The sequence below is a fragment of the Gavia stellata genome, chromosome 18, assembly GCF_030936135.1.
Source record: "Gavia stellata isolate bGavSte3 chromosome 18, bGavSte3.hap2, whole genome shotgun sequence".
Lineage (NCBI taxonomy): Eukaryota > Metazoa > Chordata > Aves > Gaviiformes > Gaviidae > Gavia > Gavia stellata.
Genome location: NC_082611.1, coordinates 1956633 through 1975972, shown reverse-complemented (window position 1 = coordinate 1975972; position 19340 = coordinate 1956633). Strand labels below are relative to the sequence as shown.

The window sequence follows — 19340 nt, the reverse complement described above, 5'->3', positions numbered from 1 at the left end:
TGCTGCTTGCAGGCTAGCCTGACAAAAGCTTCTGTGTAGTGTTAGCACTGAATTTGAGTGTAAAGAATAGAATTCAGACAGTCCCATGCCTTTCCTGGAGATGTATTCCGCCAAACTGCCTTGCTCCAGGAGGCTCTGTTGCAAGAACACAGGTATTTCTCAGCACTGAAGTTAACCACGTCATGGTTTCTGCATATTTAAGCATATTAAAAGATTTGAAAGAATTGGATTTTTTTTCCCAACGTTTTAAGCTATTCCTAGTGAGGTGGAAGTTTTAGTAAAAAGATCTCCCCGGTAACAACGCTCCTGTCTCTCACGCAGTTTGAGCAGACCCCTCCCTTCGAGGCACATCGACAAGCAGTCGGGATTTCACCAGCCGTTCTCCCTGGACGCTCTGCAGCATGAGCTTCCCATCAGTTCATGCTGCAACAGCGACAGCTACGGCGTTTCTTTTCTGCTTCTGTCGACCAGCGATTCCTCACAGGGGTAATCCGCACCCTTCTCTCCGCAGCCAGCCCCCCAAACAGCGTATGGCTCGCTCCTAGTCCTGCCTGCTGCAGCTACGAGGTCACTTCAGCAAAACTAAGCTAACCGTGGTCATTGTCATGTCGTTAGTGAATCGCGTCATTACTCTTGTGGGATCAGTATTTCTCTCGATAAAAGCTACTGTATATATTTGCAGACTTCCTTTCGGTCTTTGTTTTCCCGAAGCGCGTTGGGGAGAGCAGGAGGGTCTGGTTCCACGCTGGTTTAGTCCCGCTACTTTCTAGGTGGTGTTTGGAGGCTGCGCGTGGCAGAAGACCCTCTCCCACCACCAGTGGTGGATCAACTTGAAACCCAAGTTCAGCTGCCTGTATTTTGTTGCAATATGCATTTAAACCTCAGATTCTTTAAGAGTTTTAATATCAAACCGATACCAAATGTGGTTTGCAAATTTAAGTTTTTTTGCAGATACCTCCGTACAAGCAGACTGCTTCAAAGAGTTGCAGTTGTCACTAACCTTATGTGGATTGTAGTATAAAGTGGACTGTGTATGGAAATAAGTTAAAAATGTTTACAACTTTTGTATATATTATATATATAAAAATACCTTTTGAGAGAACAATCTGTGATTATGTATTTTCCGTGTCCATGTACCAACTGCAACTTATTTTCAATAAAGAGTTAAAAGATGAACAGAACGGGCCTGAAAAAAATTTGGTAATACTTTATTTAATCAGGTGAGCGCAAGGAACAAGGAAACTGCATCATCGGGCCAAAGAGATCGATCACCTCGAGGAAACTTAGAGCAGCACCCGCCCGGTGGGAACGACGAATCCGCTAACACAGAAGAAATTAAGTGACAATCAAGGGAAGACATAAGGTACTGCAGCAGAGAACACGCATTTCCTTTCCCCTGAACTCTACAAACCGAAGGAAGAGCCGGGGAGAGGAGCTGACGGTGTAGCTCAATCACTGTCTGGAGGTGGTGGGTGCAGCTGGCAGGGAGGCGCGGCGCCGCTGCGGGCGCTTGGGTGGTGGTGGCGTGGGGGGCACCGCACCCCGCTCTGCCCAAGAGCAACCCGGCTCAAAGCAGGAAGAGGGAAGCGTCACTATTGTCACCTATCCATGCATTTTATGAACAGCCATGCAGGCAAATCGTCCTCCCCAGCCCCACTTCAGGGCGGGCAGCCTGGCCCCTGTGCTGAGTACAACGCGTTCAGGTGTTCAAAACAGTCTTAATTATTTGGAAAAGAAACCAAAAGCACTTTGCAGCCTGACAGCAAGCGAAAAAAACCCCAAGTGTAAGGCAAGGAAAACTTTCTGTAGCCAGGACTAGCTCTTCAGTAATACTCTGAGCTCAATTTCATAGAAATGATGCTTATATAAAAGCAGTGTTTTGTCACTAAAAATTACATAAATTAATTTTAACTTTATTCCTACATGTTAAAAATAACTAAACCCGGTCTGCCAGGATGGGAGAGAACTAGACACCGAATCACAGCCATGAAAGTGCGCTGCAGGGAGGACTCTTGTCACTCCGTCACGTCACAGCTGCTGCTGGAAGAGTTACTTCCATCGATGAATGGATTCCCCTCTCCCCTCCGAGAGGTGGGATTCAGCGACACCAAGTAACACAAGCAAAGCTACTGCAGACCGGTATCGCCAAGGGAGGTCCAGGATGTAAACACTCCATACAGTCTGAACAAATTATCCTTGTTAGAGCAGACCACTGTAAACAGATAGATGCACTCAAAGGCACTGCAGATAAACACGGTCAGTGATCGGCAGCATTTAATGTCCCAATACGTTGTTGTTCGGAGCTACCACCATTAATACATCCAAGGAATGAGAAACATGGCAGTCATTAAATAAAATTACCGTGAAGTGTGCTTTACGGAAAGTAAAGCCTTAATGTTATTACTCTACATGCAGCGCTACAAAAGAAGTTTCTTTAAAGAACACGTTACATAAAAGGTCAGAGGCAACTTCAAATCTCACGTTCAACTAATCGCACAGATCAATCCGATTCTTCAAGTAGTAGAATTAATTCTGTTTTCAGACAGGAATTTTCTTTGCTCTGTGAGCAGCCCAGTGTTTACAGACACGCAGCTGTAACGGTCTTACTCACCAGCGAGCAGCATCTTTTCCTTTTCTGCACCTTTGTACCCCTGACTACTGCGACTTCGCAGTCACAGAAATAGCACAAAAAAAAAATCAGAATATTATAAGGGAAGCCACTTTTGCTTCCATTCATTTCTCATAGTCTTCCCCCACCCCCCGAAAAAGAAAGAAAAAGATCCAAACCAGATGCTTATTCCCCTATTACATCTCCTGTCAGTCCTCAGATCAGAAAGTGTTTTCTCAGCTATTGCAAGTTAGAGGAGAAAGGTGCCCCCCCGCCTGCCCACCCTGCGATTTCAGCCAAATTCTCCTCGGGCGGTTCAGAAGCTCAGACTTTGGATGTTCATGAGCTACGGCGCAGTCCAGTGATCCCTTTACACAGCACTGAGAGGGCTCCCTAACAGTTACCTGACTACTCGACCGGCACCGGCTCTCAGCCACACTACACTGCCAAACCTCATTCCAAAAAGTGCATATTCATAGACAGAGACAGGTTTATTGGTCTTCGGGAAAGCTAACTGATGATTCTGCTGATTGCCTGTAGGGAAGGGAACTCCTCATCCTCGATATGCAAAGCTTTATGGGTGACAACGTCCTGCTGAGTTAGTACTTGCTTACACGTTGGGCAGATATAGCAGTCGAGATCAGAGTTGGAGTCCGTCTGCCACACGTTCTTTTTGTTCTTTTTGGGTTTGTTTGAGCTTTGTTTTTCTCTGATTCTGAAATCGTTGTGGGCAGAAAGCAGTTCTTGTTGCTTAACTGTGTCCGGCAACAACACCAACAACTCGTTAAAAATTTTCTTGAAGTTATCTCCAAGCAGTTCTCTGCAACTTTTGTAATACTGTGCTGCAGAAATCAGACCCTTCAGTGAAAAGAGAATTGGAATAATTAGAAAAAAAAAAAATTATAAAAAAATCCCACTGGGATTCACTTTCTCCCAGAGAGGAGGGTTTTGGGAATCCGAAGGTTCTTGCCCACTCACCTGTCTGAATTGCCCAGAATGAGTTTTAAACTTATTGAACTTGGACTCATCACTTTGAAGAAATTCTTTAATAGATTGTATTAGCTGAATGTTCCTTTGCTGAAAGTTTTCAGGTATCAAGTACGATCCGTGACGGGATTTTGGCCTGCATTTGAAAAGACCAAAAGTGACTCTGACATTGCTTCGTACTACACAAAGATGCTGCAGGGTATATATTAGACGGCTGTTCTATAGGATGGACTCCCTTTCTCCACCCAACTACACATGTAGTTACTATAAAGAGCACATAGCTATCTTGACAGGACGATGAAATGCGTCCTGTGGGATTACTGTATCAAATTCCAGCTTTATCTAGACAGAATATTTAAAACGCAAGTTTAACATCGTCTTGACTAACGGTTCTGCAAGCTAGGTTCACTAAAAGGACGTGAGCTACAAAGACCGTGCCATGAATAAAACCAAACAAATTAATATGGGTTTGTATTAAACTTACATAAATTTTCTCTTCCCCTTTTCCCATAAACTCATCCCTCCAGCCCAGAAGGGCCCCAGCCAGAGACCAGCTACTGGAAAGGTCAGAGCAATGAAGGCATTTAGAGGTCACCAAGAAAAACATGCTTCGGCACCTTGCTTCAGACTGAATCAATGGAAAGGTTAAGAAATACATCGAAGCTGCAGATTTCCAAAGAAATCCAGAAAAGACAGAAGTCTGAGCTGCCACGCTGCACAGGTTTTCATTTCCTCAGACTTGCATCCATGCAACACTTGGGCTTTCTTTTACACAACTCTCCCGGATCCAGCCCACAATGGCCACGGGACTCCCCAGCAGGACTCATTAAGTGGCTGGCCTCTGCGGCGGCTCCTGTTTCGAATAATCCCCTCAGAGTTTTTCACGTGTTGGTTGAAGCCCATGTGACATAACTGCGATGCAACGTGTAAAGTATCTCTAATTCAAAGGACTTTTACTTACTCTTTCAAAGATGTAGTGACAGGTTCAGAGATATTGGTGGATGGAATAACAGCAAAACCTGGAGGGGGTTTACTAACAGGCACCGACAGTCCCGGAGGCGGGGGAGGACTCTTTAATAGCACCACAGTGTTAAAGCCTACACGAAAGCAGAGAACGGGCAGGAAGTTAGAGCATGTATCTGCAGCACCCACATACCACCATCTAAAATTAACACCAGTGGTCTGACGTACTCTCCAGAAGCTCTACGAAGTGAGAGTCAGCAGTGCGGACATCACTAGATTGGAAAAAACCCTAAAAATTAGAGAGGCGGAAAGCTGTTGCCTTAACAGTCAGGTCAAGAAGCACTTCATAGTGGCTGATGTTACTCTACAGAGAAAGTGCTTTAACTATTAATTTACTTTTTCAATAGAAAATAATTTTTAAAAACCCTTAAACTCACAATGAAAAACACTTTTACATTATTAAAGAGAACAGAAATCACTCCAGAAGTCACAACAGCACTAGGCATCGCATGTTCTAGCATACTCCACCTAGCAAATCCGCAGCAGCGCAGAACAAAACAGCTATGCAAGCTTCTCCGGATGCAATTCTCCTTTCATTAAAACTGCTGTAAGTCACATTTGTTGCTATGTTACTCCAGCTTTACAAGATTATGGCACTGCTAAAAGCAAGGACGTTAAATCTTCGCAAACGCGGAACAAAAGTGACCAAGCAAGCCAACTGACAAGTACCAGCAGGCACAGGTCACAGCTAAAGAGAGATTCCCTTCGCCAACAGGGGCTTCCAAACTAGATCTTAAAGCACCATAAGCACAGATATGAGTCAGCCGTGACTCATCAGAAAAGCGGTGACAGGTAAAGACCGGCTGCTCATCGCTGAGCCACCCCCAGAGAGCAGACACCTGCAGCTGCACGGAGCAGAGGTATCCCAACACTGCCACCGCTTCAGCTGTGACTTACAGAGGACATTCAAGCCCATCTGTGTCACCCAGACTGCCTTTTTCCAACTCCAAAGCCTAACCTGGCAAATGGCGGCAGAACTGCTCCTCACATGAGAGCCAGAAGGAGCAGTTTATACATCCTGTCCACGTGCCACATTTCTCTAAGCTACCTCCAAGCAAAGCTGGCCATGCCCTGTAGTGCTCACCTGGTGGCGGGGGCATTCTAGCTGATCCTGAGCTCCCAAGAGCTGGGAAGTCTTCCTGAGGTAAAGGGCATTTGTTAGTCACTGTGGGCTTTTTAAGGCCAGGGGGCTCTTTGGGTGTGCTACAGATCGCTGATGATTTTTCCGAATGACCATTCGTGACAGTCGCGGATCTGTCAGGGGCGTGAAGAGCAGAGGATGCGTTTGATGTCTGCTCTGCTTCTGGCAGCTTTTCAGTCGACGACCTGGGAAAGGATGTCTCCTGTAACAGGTGTGGGGACGACGGCCTCTGCTTCTCAACCCCCATCTTCTTTTTCTTGCTCACTTTCATAAAAGTTTGTGAGGTAGAAGCTGCCAGCAAGGACGATACATCAAACATTGTTGGTGTGTTTCTGATCTCCTGGGTTGTCAAGCCACTACCACTGTCTTCATCGTCTGACTGAGAGAGTTTATTGCTCTTCTTACTTCCTTTCGTGCTACTCAAGGAGGATGGTTTTTTGGCTATCTGGTTTACACAGGGGTTGCTAATGGCTTTGACCACATTTTTACTGGAACCATTGTTCCATGCAGATGTGATGTTAGTTACTGTTTTATTGTTAGGCCTCATTTTGGACACTAGAGCTGGAAAATCCTCCTCTTGGAAAGCTGTTTTCTTTGCAGTCGCTGTGTATGTCAAAGACATCCCAGAAGAGATGGTGGGTGCTGCGGAGGATGACAAGCTTGGGAAATCTTCTTCTTTAAGCTTAACCGCTGCTAGCTGGGCAGAGCTGTAAGAAAGGAGAGGTACATCCCGTTACACCAGGGCTGCAGAGGCAGTACAACTCCAACAGGCAGAACGAGCTCCGTACCTGTCTGCCTTCTTCCTCAAACTATCCCTGAGGGTGGCACAACTGCCCCAACTGTTAACAGGATGCAAATACACTCGGAATTAGTTAAACTGTGTCTGGAACAGGTCTCCTCAGAGAAGTCACACTAGCCTTGCTGTGTTATCAGTACTGCCTCAGTACACCTCACCTTGACCGGCAAGCTGTGCACACACATTCTAGCTGCCACATCCTGCAAAGGCACTACTCTAATCATCACCAATTTCAGGAGATGACAAATTTTAAAACTCAAAGCATACAGCTCCTTCAAGATAAGCTATCAAGTTAAAAACGGCTGGAATGGAGAATATTGAGAATGTCCCCGAAATTACACCACCAAAGGATCAAGCCACGAACTGAAGCAACAACCGATGCCATTCCTGCAGGTGACTAGCACAGAAACAGCTCGAGGCAGAAGGGGGCCAGGGCAAGGGGGAAGCATTTGTAGTTTAAGTGATGTGTAAAATTATTTTCTCCAGAAATGCAGAACATAAGTAAGTTTCTAAATCTGCTTTCTCATTGCTGCAGCCTTGCACCAACTTACCCTTGTAGAGGTCCCACTGCTGAACCAATTGCTGGAAAGTCATCTTGGCTTAAAGCGCCGTTAGCAGCTGCTTCTTTTGGAGTATTGACAAAAAGAGCAAAGAAATGTTTTCAGCTAAAATCCATTCATTTCAGAGTGGAAGCTATCAATGAACATGACAGCAGCATTAACAAGTCCTATTTTCAGCAGCTGATGATGTCATTAACTGTGACATTCCAAAAGGACAATTTAAATCCATGCATCACTATTTCCTTCAATTAACTGCATTCACCATTATGTCATCGTGTACTGGCTGCAGCACGCGGGCAATTCATGATACTTAACATGAGCAAAACATTGGCTGATGAGGACTTTGTGAGGGAACCCTCTAGAGACCGAGATGCCAATGTCCCCAGCTTTGCTCCATGCTTCTACCAGAGGTTAGCGCTCAACTGCCTGCACAGGGTCAGGACACTCGTCAGAGCCTCAGTGCTCCGACTGAGGTATGCTGATGCTTCCCTTGGAAAGCTGCTCCTCTTGGAAAGCTGCTCCTCCGAGCTGTCCGCCGCACCCCTGCCACACGGATGCCCAAGCTGCTCAGCAATTAGCTCCTGGGCAGTCATTTTACACTGAAACATAACTCATTCCTAATTTAGATTTGCCTTAAAATCCAAATCCAGTGCTGCGGACTGTGGCAATTCAGGGCCAGATTGACAACAGCTTTGACATGCGTGCAGCAAAAGCTGGGCAGGCAGCTGGGGGAGATAACTTTGCCTGTCATCCCCAACTGAGCTGTACCCATTAACCAAACAGAGCTCTTGGTTCATAATGAAAGCATATAATCAAGTGGGAATCCCATTGTAGGAGCAATAAAGCAGTGGAAAATGGATTTGGAGAACAGTAATATCAAAACACCACTGCATCATTTTTATTTGCCTCAAACTATACCTGGGTCAAAACAGTTAAAGATTCCCTTTCACCTGTTATAAACTTTTTCTGGGCATAACTTGTTCTCAAAAAAAGGGGAAACTCAGCTCAAGCATCACAATAAATCAATTCTTGCATGCTAAAGCAGGAAATGGCACATTCTTAGATGGAACATCACACATACTGTCGTACGTTAATTGCATTTGATATTTCCACCCAGCTCCACTTCAAGTATAACCTGCTGCAAGAATCCCAGCCCACTCGGACACATTTCACTGCAAATGAACGTTCAAGGAACGTGAGGACGAGGCATTGTGGGACATGGTTTAATGGGCATGGTGGTGTTAGATGATGGTTAGACCTGATCTTACAGGTCTTTTCCAACCTTAGTGATTCTGTGAAATCCATGTTGCTGGATTACGATTCTGCATAGCTCTATCCACGTCCACCAACTTTTGAGAACAACGCGTGGCGATCCCCACTTTTGCCAGGCTGATCTCCAGACCCATCACGCCTCCCTACAGCTGCAGAACGTGTTCAATACTAACCTGTAGCATCATTTGAAGACTTTGGCACACGTTTGGAGCTGAGCACTTCAGAATCCCTCAAGTCCTCCTTTTTACCTCTACTGCTGCTGTCCTCTTTGTCTTCTACCCGTTTTTTCTCCTCTTGCCGTTTTGCTGCTACAGATGCCCTGACTGCTGCTGCAACGTCTCTATCTTCTTCTTCCCTACAGGACAGGGCAGATTTTCTTGGTCAAACAGTAAGGATTACCCAGCATCTTTGTCTCACTCCAGCTCTCACCTCTCTGGCGTCAGCTTCGATGACTGTCCCTGATCTTGTGGTGCCACCTGCTGAGAAGGCTACAACAAACCCACCGCTCCAATACACCCTGGCGAGGGCTGGTGAGACAGGCAACGTTCACCCCCTGGATTTGCAAATTCTACATGTGCTAATAACAATCCAGGCCAGAAGAAACCAGGGTGAACTGGGAGAGACAGTACCAAGGATGCATGAGGACACCTGTCTCTCCCGTTCATTGTCAAATGTATAAAATCACACGTGTCGGCCACAGTAATTCTTTGAAACATGGTTTGTCATGAACTCTCAACACATGCACGATCCACATGCGACATCAACATAAGTGTTTAGAGATGGACTTTTTCCCCCAGTGAAATCACCAGTAATGAACCAGCTGACCGTCCAGCAAGAAAAAGAAGAAAAATAGATGTGCAGTATGTATAAAGCGCTCAGGTCTTGTGTGGATGAAAAGACATATAAATGCAAAAATTTCATTTCAATACTTAACCCTCTTCTTTTTCCAAAGCACTCAGTCTGGCCACACAGAGATCTGTTAGTTCAATGAAAAGCATGGTCCTTAGAATAGGAACTTCATGATTACCCAGACCAAAAAGTCCATTAAACCTGCAAACACTTGTCACTTACTTCAGAAAACCCTATTTAGAAAAGTTAGCATAAAAACAGTTGCTGAAATTAATTTAGGATTCAGAGTATTTAACCCGCAAGTTGAAGATTACATTGTTTGCTTCCTGTGTCAACTCCAGAGAGCTGAAACTTCACACAAAATAATTTCACTTTGACCAAGCACGTAGTCAGCACACAGGCTTAGACTGAAAGCTAGTTCTGTTCTCAAGGATTCAGGAGGGAGGCTTCCAAATTTTGTACCCACTTCCTCCTTACTGGTCCACCAAAACATTGTGAATTGGTAAGTAAAAAAACAACACTAAGCAGCAATAAAAATCCACAGAATGTTGTGCTACTCACCTCTTATATCTCCAGCTGCCTCTTCTGTTTTGCTGACTTCCTCGGCCGCCCAATCTGCCTGACCTCCCTTGCCTATTATACCTGTCAACTTCTTCATAGTCCTCTCCACCTATAACACCTAAACAGGAGGGATGGTTGATCACTCTCAAAGTTATTTCTCTAATCTGGGCACCACACTATGCCTGAAAAAAGCAAAAATATACTAGTACAAACAAATCTACCTTGATTTCTTTCTGACGATTAAGTAGTCTATATAACCTTCAGGACTGCTACATTAAAATGCATTTTGCAGTATATGGGTTCCATGTATTGTAACCTGTGATGTGAGTTCTGAGTAATTTTGGTTTTATACAGAGATCTCTCTACATACAGTTCCACACAGAAGAAAAGTTCACATGTATGTCGATCTCTGCACTCCTATGCAGATATGCTACTCTGGTCTCACGCTCCATGTTCACCACTCCTTTCTATTAACTGTAATGTAAGTCGTTCACGTAATTACAAATCGGAGAAGAAAGTCAGCAATTCTCCTAAAATTATGTTATCATCATTAAATCCGCACATGGGGGAAAAAATTGTAAAACAATTTAGGTAGGAAGAGACCTCTGGATGTCATCTGCTCCATCCCCTCACTCGAAGCAAGGCCAGCTCTGAAACTATGTTAGGTTCCCCAGGGCCCTGTCTGGTCAAGTTCTGGTTATCTTTAAGGGCCATCTCTACAACCTCTCAGGGTCCTGTCCCAGAGCTTGCCCACCCGCTTTGTAAAGAATTTCTTCCTGGCTAGGAAACATTCACCAGATGTTCCTGAAAACCCTCAAAGCAGTAAGAATGAGTATGTTTCTGTCCACCTCATCCCCCAACCACACTTACCCTCGTTCCTCCTCTGGTGCCGAGGAGCATAGTTAAACTGCAGGTCTATCTGCCGGTTCTGCCTGGCCTCTGCCCTGTTCTTGCTGTGGCAGGCTGTTTTGTGCGCTTTATAATCTATTTCTGTGCGGAAAGCGTGGGTAAACTGTTCTGTGCTGCACCGTCCCTCTTCGCAAAGGAAGTGCTTTTCGCGGAAGTGTTCACGAAGGTATTCATAATCACTGGAAAGAGAAAAGAGGCTGAGCTACAACCTTCCCAACGTGCTTTACTAATGGCATATAGCTACTCTTACAAAAGCTAAGACAAGCCTAGGCAGTTGGTTCTTTCTTTATCCCCAGGCAAGCTTTCCAGCTGAAACCACTTGTGTACAGTTGACATAAGACCTTAATGCATGATCCCAGATGTCAAACTAAACGTACTGGCTGACACTCGTCACATCCAGCCATGCATAAGGCATGTATTTCATAAAAGAAAATGTACTTCTATCTACTTTGCACGTGAACTTTGGAGCATTATAGTTAACACACTAGACAGCTGCTGCCATGCTGCAAGATGTAACTCTTAATGTTTAACATCAACAAAGAAAACTTTAAAACATGAACTAGACAGAAAGTGATTACTTTGGCTCTTGGTTTGAGAGAGAGACTGCAGGCCAACCTGCTGACATTCTTGCCCTCTGTCTTCGAGTACTACTCTTCCCAAATTTCAAAGCAGACCCAAGCATTTTTTCCTCAAAATTTAAGCTACAGAAAGAGGAATAAACTGCTTGCACAAACCTGTAGTATTCCTGAGCACCATCAGAGTCACAGAAATGACAAAAATAATGATCTCGTCTTAGGTGTTTCAGTAACTCATCATTATCCAAATAACGCTCGTCACAGAATTTACACAGGGGATGCCCACGATGAGAGGTGTCATCTGGATCTCCATGGATTCGATGACGGGCGAGGTCCTTACGAGAATACCATTTCCTTTCATAAGTAAAAATCTGACGAAATATACATATACATATTACTTCTTGTGAACAGAGAACAAAATGGAATAAGCCAGGTTGTGTACAACTTGTTCATTTGTAGGAGTGAAAGATTTGCTTCAGAAAGATGCCATTTGACAACCGACACCTAAACTTTTCAGTGAATAGGAAACAAAATTCAAGTGATAGATATGAACTAAATCTAACTTGCATTTCACTCAGTTTGAACACTGGAAACAGATCTAATTCACCTTTTTCCCTTTCACAAGTTTTTTATGGTGTATTAACATAATGGAACAAACTTTAAATTATAATCCCTGGCGGGGAAAAAAATCCTAATTTTGTATTTATGAACATACAGTATTTTGCATACTGAAACTAAAAAAAAAACCCAGTAAACCAGAAGTGAGCTGTTTTACTTTCCTCAGATAGCAACTACCCCAAGTTCGCTACACACCAAGGATACAGCTCAGTGAACAAATTTTGTATAAGCCAATCTTCTGTCCCTACTAACACGCGAGCTATTTTGGTAGGAAGCGTTCTGAAGATGCCAAAAAGATCAACACAGCCTTGAGAACAGAGTATCCTTTATTTCTCACGTAGACAAGGAGTGTTAACTTGTTCTGGGAAAAGGTTCATTTGGCTTAGCTAGGGCTGACAGACTGAGGCTTCTACAAGTTTGAGAACTTCTTTTCAGTGGGTACTGGTAATATGGAACCTTTTTCTGTGAAATAAAAATCTCTGCAATGTTCTGAAATTAAAAGCCAACAAGTTCTACTGTTGTTTGTGAATTCTCTGGAAGAGACAACGACAAACAAGTTCCTTTAGTGCTGGCTACTTAAGCTGACCATGGAAACACCTTTTCACCAGAGCTCAAAGGACATGGCAACCAAAAGAAGAGGTCTTGCCCTCCCTGACCACTTCCCTTGAATGAGCTCTAGTGATTGCACGACCGCAAGAAAGAGAGACAGATCAGTTCACTGAAAGCTAACGCTTGGGAAAAAAAAAAAAAAAAAAAAAATTAGTGTTCATACAGGTCAGCCTGACCACTTCTGGATCCTGTCCCCTTTCGGCAGTAAACTACAGTTCGGTTGGCACAAACCAACCGTGGCACCACAGGATAAATGCATTGCTCCGATTTGATACTTAATTGGTTTCAGAGAAAACACACACACAAAACCATGTATGTGTGTCTAAAAACATGCGTTCATGATTAAATTCCCTCCTACAACAATAAAGAATGCTGACAGCTATTAGACACAGAGGTTAGCAGTCCTAGAATTCATTTAACAGTAGCTGCTGATTTAGTTTGACGTGTAATTCAGAAATACAAAACCCACTCTAGCTCCAGGGAAGGGTGGAGTTCTGACTTTCAGACTGTGAAAAAGCATTGCCCGACTGACATAACACCAGCCCGTCTAAGTAAAATTAAATTAATTTATTTAAATTAATAAATAAATAAATTTTACTTATTAAAAAAAATAAAAAAGCATGACGATGGTGATGGTAAGATGAGTAGTTTTAAGGCTCAATATACGTGATGTTTTCAGACACAGACAAAATCAGTTTTCCAGCAACTGTTTTATCTTTAACAGGTTGTAAAATACATTTTAAAACAGCCCATGGTCATATTCTGCATGTGTACATCAAACACAGCAGACCTCAATCGCGGGCAACAGTGAGTTTCATTTTCCAATCAAGTCAACAAGATACCGGAAATTTGCTCTGAACAAATAAACAAGTAATGAAATATAATTATATTTCATTAAACCAGCAAGATGGATTCTCATCCTGTACACGATCCAACTGTAAATGCTACGTTGAGTCCCATCTGAGAAATAAATCCGTCACTCCTGATGCATTCTGCTTTCTGAACTGGCACCAAATATTTTCTTAAGTTACAGTTTTAGCTCATAAAGTCATTACAAGTCTAAGTCTCAACACACATCAAATCTTTAGCGTTACAGTTGTAACAAAGTCTGCCTAGGACTCGGGATTAACTTTCTATCACAGAGTTAGGGTTTGGTATTTACACATGTTGTGGCAGAGGAGCTAACATCAGAAGGTTATTAATATGGTTCGGCTTAATTTAAAATATAATCCACTGCGAACCTTCAGGCCTTCTTCATTAGTCGGTTTACGGAAGAAGAAAGACTTAAAGCAAAGCAACTGGCCTCACTGCAGGCAGACAGAAGCAATTCAAAAAAGAAATTGGTGCTGTTCAGCCACCCCATTCTTCCCACTCCCCAAGTACTCTTGCAGGTCATATAAGGAAGCACCCCTCCTTCCCACACATTAAAACATAGAACTAGCTCACCTTTAAGTGTTTAACACAGAGTTTGCAACAGAAGAGTTCATGCTGCTTCCTCATGTGCTGTTCCAGATCTGCAAAGGTATTGAACGGCTTCACATCTGGACACAAAGAGCATTCATGCTGCAGCAGCTTCCTAAGGGACAAGAAAGATTTCCTAAAAGTTACCCGATTCCCTCTCGGCAACCCGATACCTTTATCAAAAAACAAATGTTCCGTCAGTGGCAGAAGGCTGCGTTTTTATAGCTCCCCCAGCAATTTGTAATGAGGTTAGCGTCCTGCTTATTCCAAGGATACTTTGTCATCTGTCAGGAACAGAACAGAACCAAATCACACAGAGGCTTCAACTGTAAGAGGAGAGCTGAACAGCCACAGTTAAGTAATGGACTGCCACTATAAAATTTTGAGTGGACTGTAACACATCCACGCAACAAACCCCTCGCTTATTGAAGATTCAGCTGATATTTGCAACATTCACATGCAATTTAATTACATTTTCTACTGTCAGAAACTGAAAAATACGGTGGGGGGAGATAAAAAACTGTAATAGAAAAGGCGGGGCGGGGGGGGGGGGGGATGGGGAACAAAAACAAAAAACCCCACAATGATTCCCAACAAGAGCTGAAGACAGAGCACTGGTCTCAGTGGGAGACCCCACTCCCTCGCACTTGATGGCTGCCCACGGAACTGTAATCTCAGCAACTCTCCAGAAATCGTATCATCAAAAGCAATTCCCAGAGCTGGTGTACAATTAACCAGAACATGCTTCCAACTGATTCTGCTCACTAAACCCATTGCCCAATTCCATAAATAGGAAGTCATATAAACTCGTAAATGTATCAGCAAAGCTACATTCTCAGCCCAAATCAGGTTGGATATAACACACAATTCCCCAAGAAAAAGGTACCATTGCCTGCATGTTTTCATCTTTTTTCACTCTTCTTTCCTTTTAACTGCTTTTAATTATCTTAAAGCCTCCCAATTTAACGTTATGAAAAATATTTTCAGAACATGATGCTGATGCCACATTTTTTACTCTGCATTGGTTTTTTACTTCACCCTTTTTCTCTCCCATTTAGAATTAAGATCTTTGTAGGCAGACAAGGTTGCTCTTCTCATGCAATATTTGGTACAATTGGTTTTGATTAGTCCTTGTGCAGCACAGCAATAAATACAGTTATAATAGTAATTCAGCCTTTACCAATTTCTACAGCAGCCATGCAAGGAAAGAAAACCCTTTCAGCAAGTTTGCTGTTGCTAAAGAAGCAAAAAGCAACTTTTATTGACAGAGCAACACTTCTGTATTACGCATCGGTGAATCCAACACTCCAGCCTTGAGGAGTTGCTCCCTTTGCCAACTGTGGTACTGAGCGTTCATGCCAGCCGTGCTGCTCCAGCCTCTCATCCTACCAAAGCCACCGGCACTGCACGGTGATTAACGTGCGCCACACGGCAGCCACTCCATTCCCATGAAACAAAACCACACTGTTGTACTAAAGCATGCATTTCCTGCCACGTAATGCAGATAAGAATACGCTGCTTTAGGAATATGTTACAGAAAGGATTCCAGTACTTACCTGTACAGTGCATAAACATCTCCATCCGTAAAATAAATGTCGTATTTCTTCTCATGCTGCAACTGGTTAAGTGCTATTGTTGAGAAAGACGTAAGCTTCCGTCCAAAGACAACCTGCAGGTAACACAAGAATCAGCGAGAGCACACTCAAGCTGCACAGTCTTCGGGATTCCAGACAAACTCCTCAGCACAAACTTTGTTTGTGAGGGAACTTGCCACAGCCTGAAGCTTGGAGAACACTTGCAGAGCCGTGCCAGTCCCAGCTGCTCGTCACCGCCTCCGGTTACTGCCTCCACAACTACCAGCAAAGCCACTGCGACTGCTCCTTATCAACTTCCAGCAAATGAGCCAGCTTAGACGAAGGTGGATTGGACTAGCCTGGTCTTTGGATTTTGAACTAGATTAGGAAACTCTTTTATGGAATGTTTTGCTACCACAGCTGTGCTACGAGTAAATATCTTTAACCCACTGAACCCCTTCCGCAGCGAATGCCCTGCACTCAGCTCCCTCCTATCTCCTGGTAGGAGATCGCACAGGAACCTACAGTCTGTAAGTGAAAAGTGACATTACTCGGAGTCCGACTGGGAAACCACTGTTTCTTCTTTCCTTAACTACCAGGAAAGCAAGAAACAAAACGCCGCATCACTTCCCAAATTATTTGTACCACGTAGCTCTTCTAAGGGAACCTGCTTGCTCACAGTTGCTCCCGCTGACCTCCGAGCAGCTTGGGACTCACACTGCAGCCGTTCACGATATTACATCCTTCTTCAGAAGCCACCTACTACTGGTCTGCTCCAGCACACGTTCCAGTCTGGGAAGTGCTGGGGTAGTACAACACTTATGAAACAGCTAGAGTTATCTGCACCAGCTCAGAAAGGCTGAGACACAAACACAGTAAGCTCTTTCAGTTCTTACAGTAACCGTTGTAAATCCAGAAATACCTACAATCTTCATAAAAGCATTCAATTATATAATACACATGTAGTTTAGTCTTGTTAAATCACTTTTCTACCCTTGTTGGGGTGAAATACCATGGAACAAGTCTTTTGTGTCTGGTTTTGTGTGGGTTTTTTAAAACCTTTCTTTACAGCTAGGCTACTTTTAAGCTAACCATAACAAAAAATACACCCAACTTGCTGAGATATCAAGCTTAAAATAAAGAGAATACAAGCTTAAGTTTGTTGGATGACAACTATGTCTAACTCCAATTATTCAAAAAATTTAGTTTCAGTGAAGTTCTATTGACATTTCATTTGGGCCCAAAGCGAGTCTTAGAAGAGAGGAATGGATTGCTGAAAAGTAGATTTTATCACACGAGTCCAACACCATTTTCTACAGCAGTTGCAAGAACAATCTCCCACACATATATATAACAAGCACACTGACAGATCCTCCAAGCCTGATCCAAGTATACGTCAGGGTTAGTTTACAGGTCAACAAGTAATCCTTCCTAACTTCACTACAACAATTATGCATCACTGAAAGCACATATTACCATAACAAGTATATCCTGCTTTCTCCTCCGTCACGTCCTGTGCTGCTACTCATCTTTGGAGTTGTATTTCCTTCGGACATTCTGCTGTGACACTTACCAGCTCGGTCTACACTACCCCATCTGACAGCAGCTGAGATTTGATAGTGTCGTACTTGCCTGTGCTAATTCCACCCGCTATGCGGATTAAAAGACCCGGTTTTAGGTCCTACACATACATTCAGTTCATTCAACAGCAGTTTTGATGTGATTTATGCTCCCCAATATCTTTTTTCTTCCCTTGGGGCCGCTGGGTGAACAGACAGAACAGTATTATAGTGGCAGTTAAAGACAAGGGGGAAAAAAGAACACAGCCATTAAAAATGACCTCTCAGTCAATTATAATAAAAGGATCGTTTTAAACAGTTAATAAAGGAGGGAGAAAGATGGCTGAACAAACCAAAGTTCAAGCCATATAATATAGCAATATTATAAAATTTAAAAGCTCTCAAGATTTAACAGTCCACCTGTGACCCTAAGACAAGCAGGTTTAAGGATGAAGAGGAATGCTGCAGCTTGCTTCTTCCTAAGACAAGAGAAGCAGAGCAGCAGCTCCTCAGAGGATGACCGGAGATAAAATTACTTTCAGGGAGTTTCTTTCTGTACACAGAGGCTACTCACACGCTGGTAAGCTCAGCTTAAAAAACACATCGACCTTTCTGGCCTCCACAAAGTCTGAGGATCTTCAGCACACAGCCTAAGATCTTCAATCCCTCCAACCATCTGAACAACATGAAAAGCAGCCAAGGCAAACAGTTTAGTTGGGCAGGGGCTCTCCTTTTGCCAAGGGGACAGCCCCCTCCCCAATATATTTGTTTTATTTCATTTCCTAAACCATCCCAGTGTATTTCTTCCAGTGCTAGTACGACTTATTTTGTTCTTAAATGTCTGTTTTTCTCTGCATCAGTTCTGCAAAAACAAATTCACATACGAGGATTTATTTTTACAACCATCCTTGAAGAACTTTTCTTCACGCGGCTCACCGCTGCACCGAATCCTCGGCTCCCTCCGCACAGCCGAGCCACGGCATCAGAGAGACTTCACCTAAACTCCGCAACAGGGCCCTGCGCTATCGCACCAGCGGGCCGTGAGGAGAACAGAAATCTATCAGAAAAGTTGTAACTGGGGGGAAATGACTTTTTAAGCATACGCCCGACAGACGGCTGACGCTAATAGGAACTGGAGGCAAATGCAGCATGGTGTGCTGTAACGCAAGGCATGAGCAAGCCCTGAAAGAACAGAAAATGTATTCTCCCCCAAGCTTAAATTCAAGTCAGGAATTCGGCAGGATGATAGAGTCGTCTGAGTTCACGCAATGCCAACTCTGGAGAGCAAGCCTTGATTATTTTTTTAAAAAATATTCCCTTTAAATTCCATTTTCTTGTTCCCAACACCCCTCCCGTCTCCTCCGAACGGCAGTCGCACCACCGGGAGCGAAGCAGACGGCAGAGAAGCCCGGAAAGCTCCGGCTGGGGGATGTTTCCCCCCTCGGGCTCCACTCAGCAGATTTCACGAGCTGCTCCGTGGCCCGACCCCTGCCCAGCCCGGCCCGAGGCCTCCCCCCCCGCGGCCCTGCTCCCCACGGCAGCCGGCCCGAGCCCGGCCCCACGCAGGCCCCGGCACCGTGCGGAGGGAGAGGCCCGGCCCCAGCGGGTGCGAGGGCGCCCGTCCCGGCCTCACCTGGCCCAGCTCCTCCCGGCACACCGCGCAGTACCGCACGCCGCACAGCGCCCGCATCCGCACCGAGCACCGGTAGCAGATCGGGTGGTCGCAGCGGCCCAGGGCCACCACCTCCAGCTCCCCGCAGCACAGCACGCACGACCCGTCCGCGGGGCCCGCCGCCGCGCCGGAGGCCGAGGCGGCCATGGCGGCGCCGACCCGCCGCGGCCTAGGCCCCGCACCGCCTAGCAACCGCCCGCACCATCGAGAGGAGGCCTAGAGCGCCGCCCGGCCCGGCGCGCGACGCTCCGCCCGGCTTCCGACCATAGAGATCCGCCCTCGCGGATCCGGGGCGCCGCGCCGGCCTGGCTGACCATCGAGGCTCCGCCTAGAGCGGCGCCTCACTCCCCTAATTACCCCTTACGCCCGCCAGAGCGCCACTCCTCCTGACGTCACCTCCGCGTCCTCCAGCCCAACCATAGAGGAACCGCCCAGAGCGCCCCGTCGCCCCGCGCCGCGCTAGCCCTGCTCTTGCAGGCCTCTGGCCACGGAGAAGCGCTGCCCGGAGCGCCTCCGCCGCAGAGCCGCTCTAGCTGCCTCTCGCTGGTCCCCCCTGAGGTGGAGGC

General features: G+C 45.1%; 1 protein-coding gene across 1 annotated transcript; it reads right to left on the bottom strand.

The window, feature by feature from the left end:
* Window positions 1-1496: 1496 nt before the first annotated feature.
* ZNF598 (zinc finger protein 598, E3 ubiquitin ligase) lies at window positions 1497-18921 on the bottom strand. The gene is made up of 12 exons (XM_059826263.1): window positions 18736-18921; window positions 15526-15638; window positions 13955-14084; window positions 11441-11652; window positions 10668-10885; window positions 9798-9915; window positions 8561-8742; window positions 7107-7179; window positions 5703-6466; window positions 4557-4692; window positions 3587-3731; window positions 1497-3466 (listed from the first exon to the last, which is right to left on the bottom strand). The coding sequence occupies exons 1-12, from the start codon at window positions 18919-18921 to the stop codon at window positions 3119-3121; spliced, it is 2625 nt and encodes an 874-aa protein (XP_059682246.1). The 3' UTR covers window positions 1497-3118.
* Window positions 18922-19340: the final 419 nt, after the last annotated feature.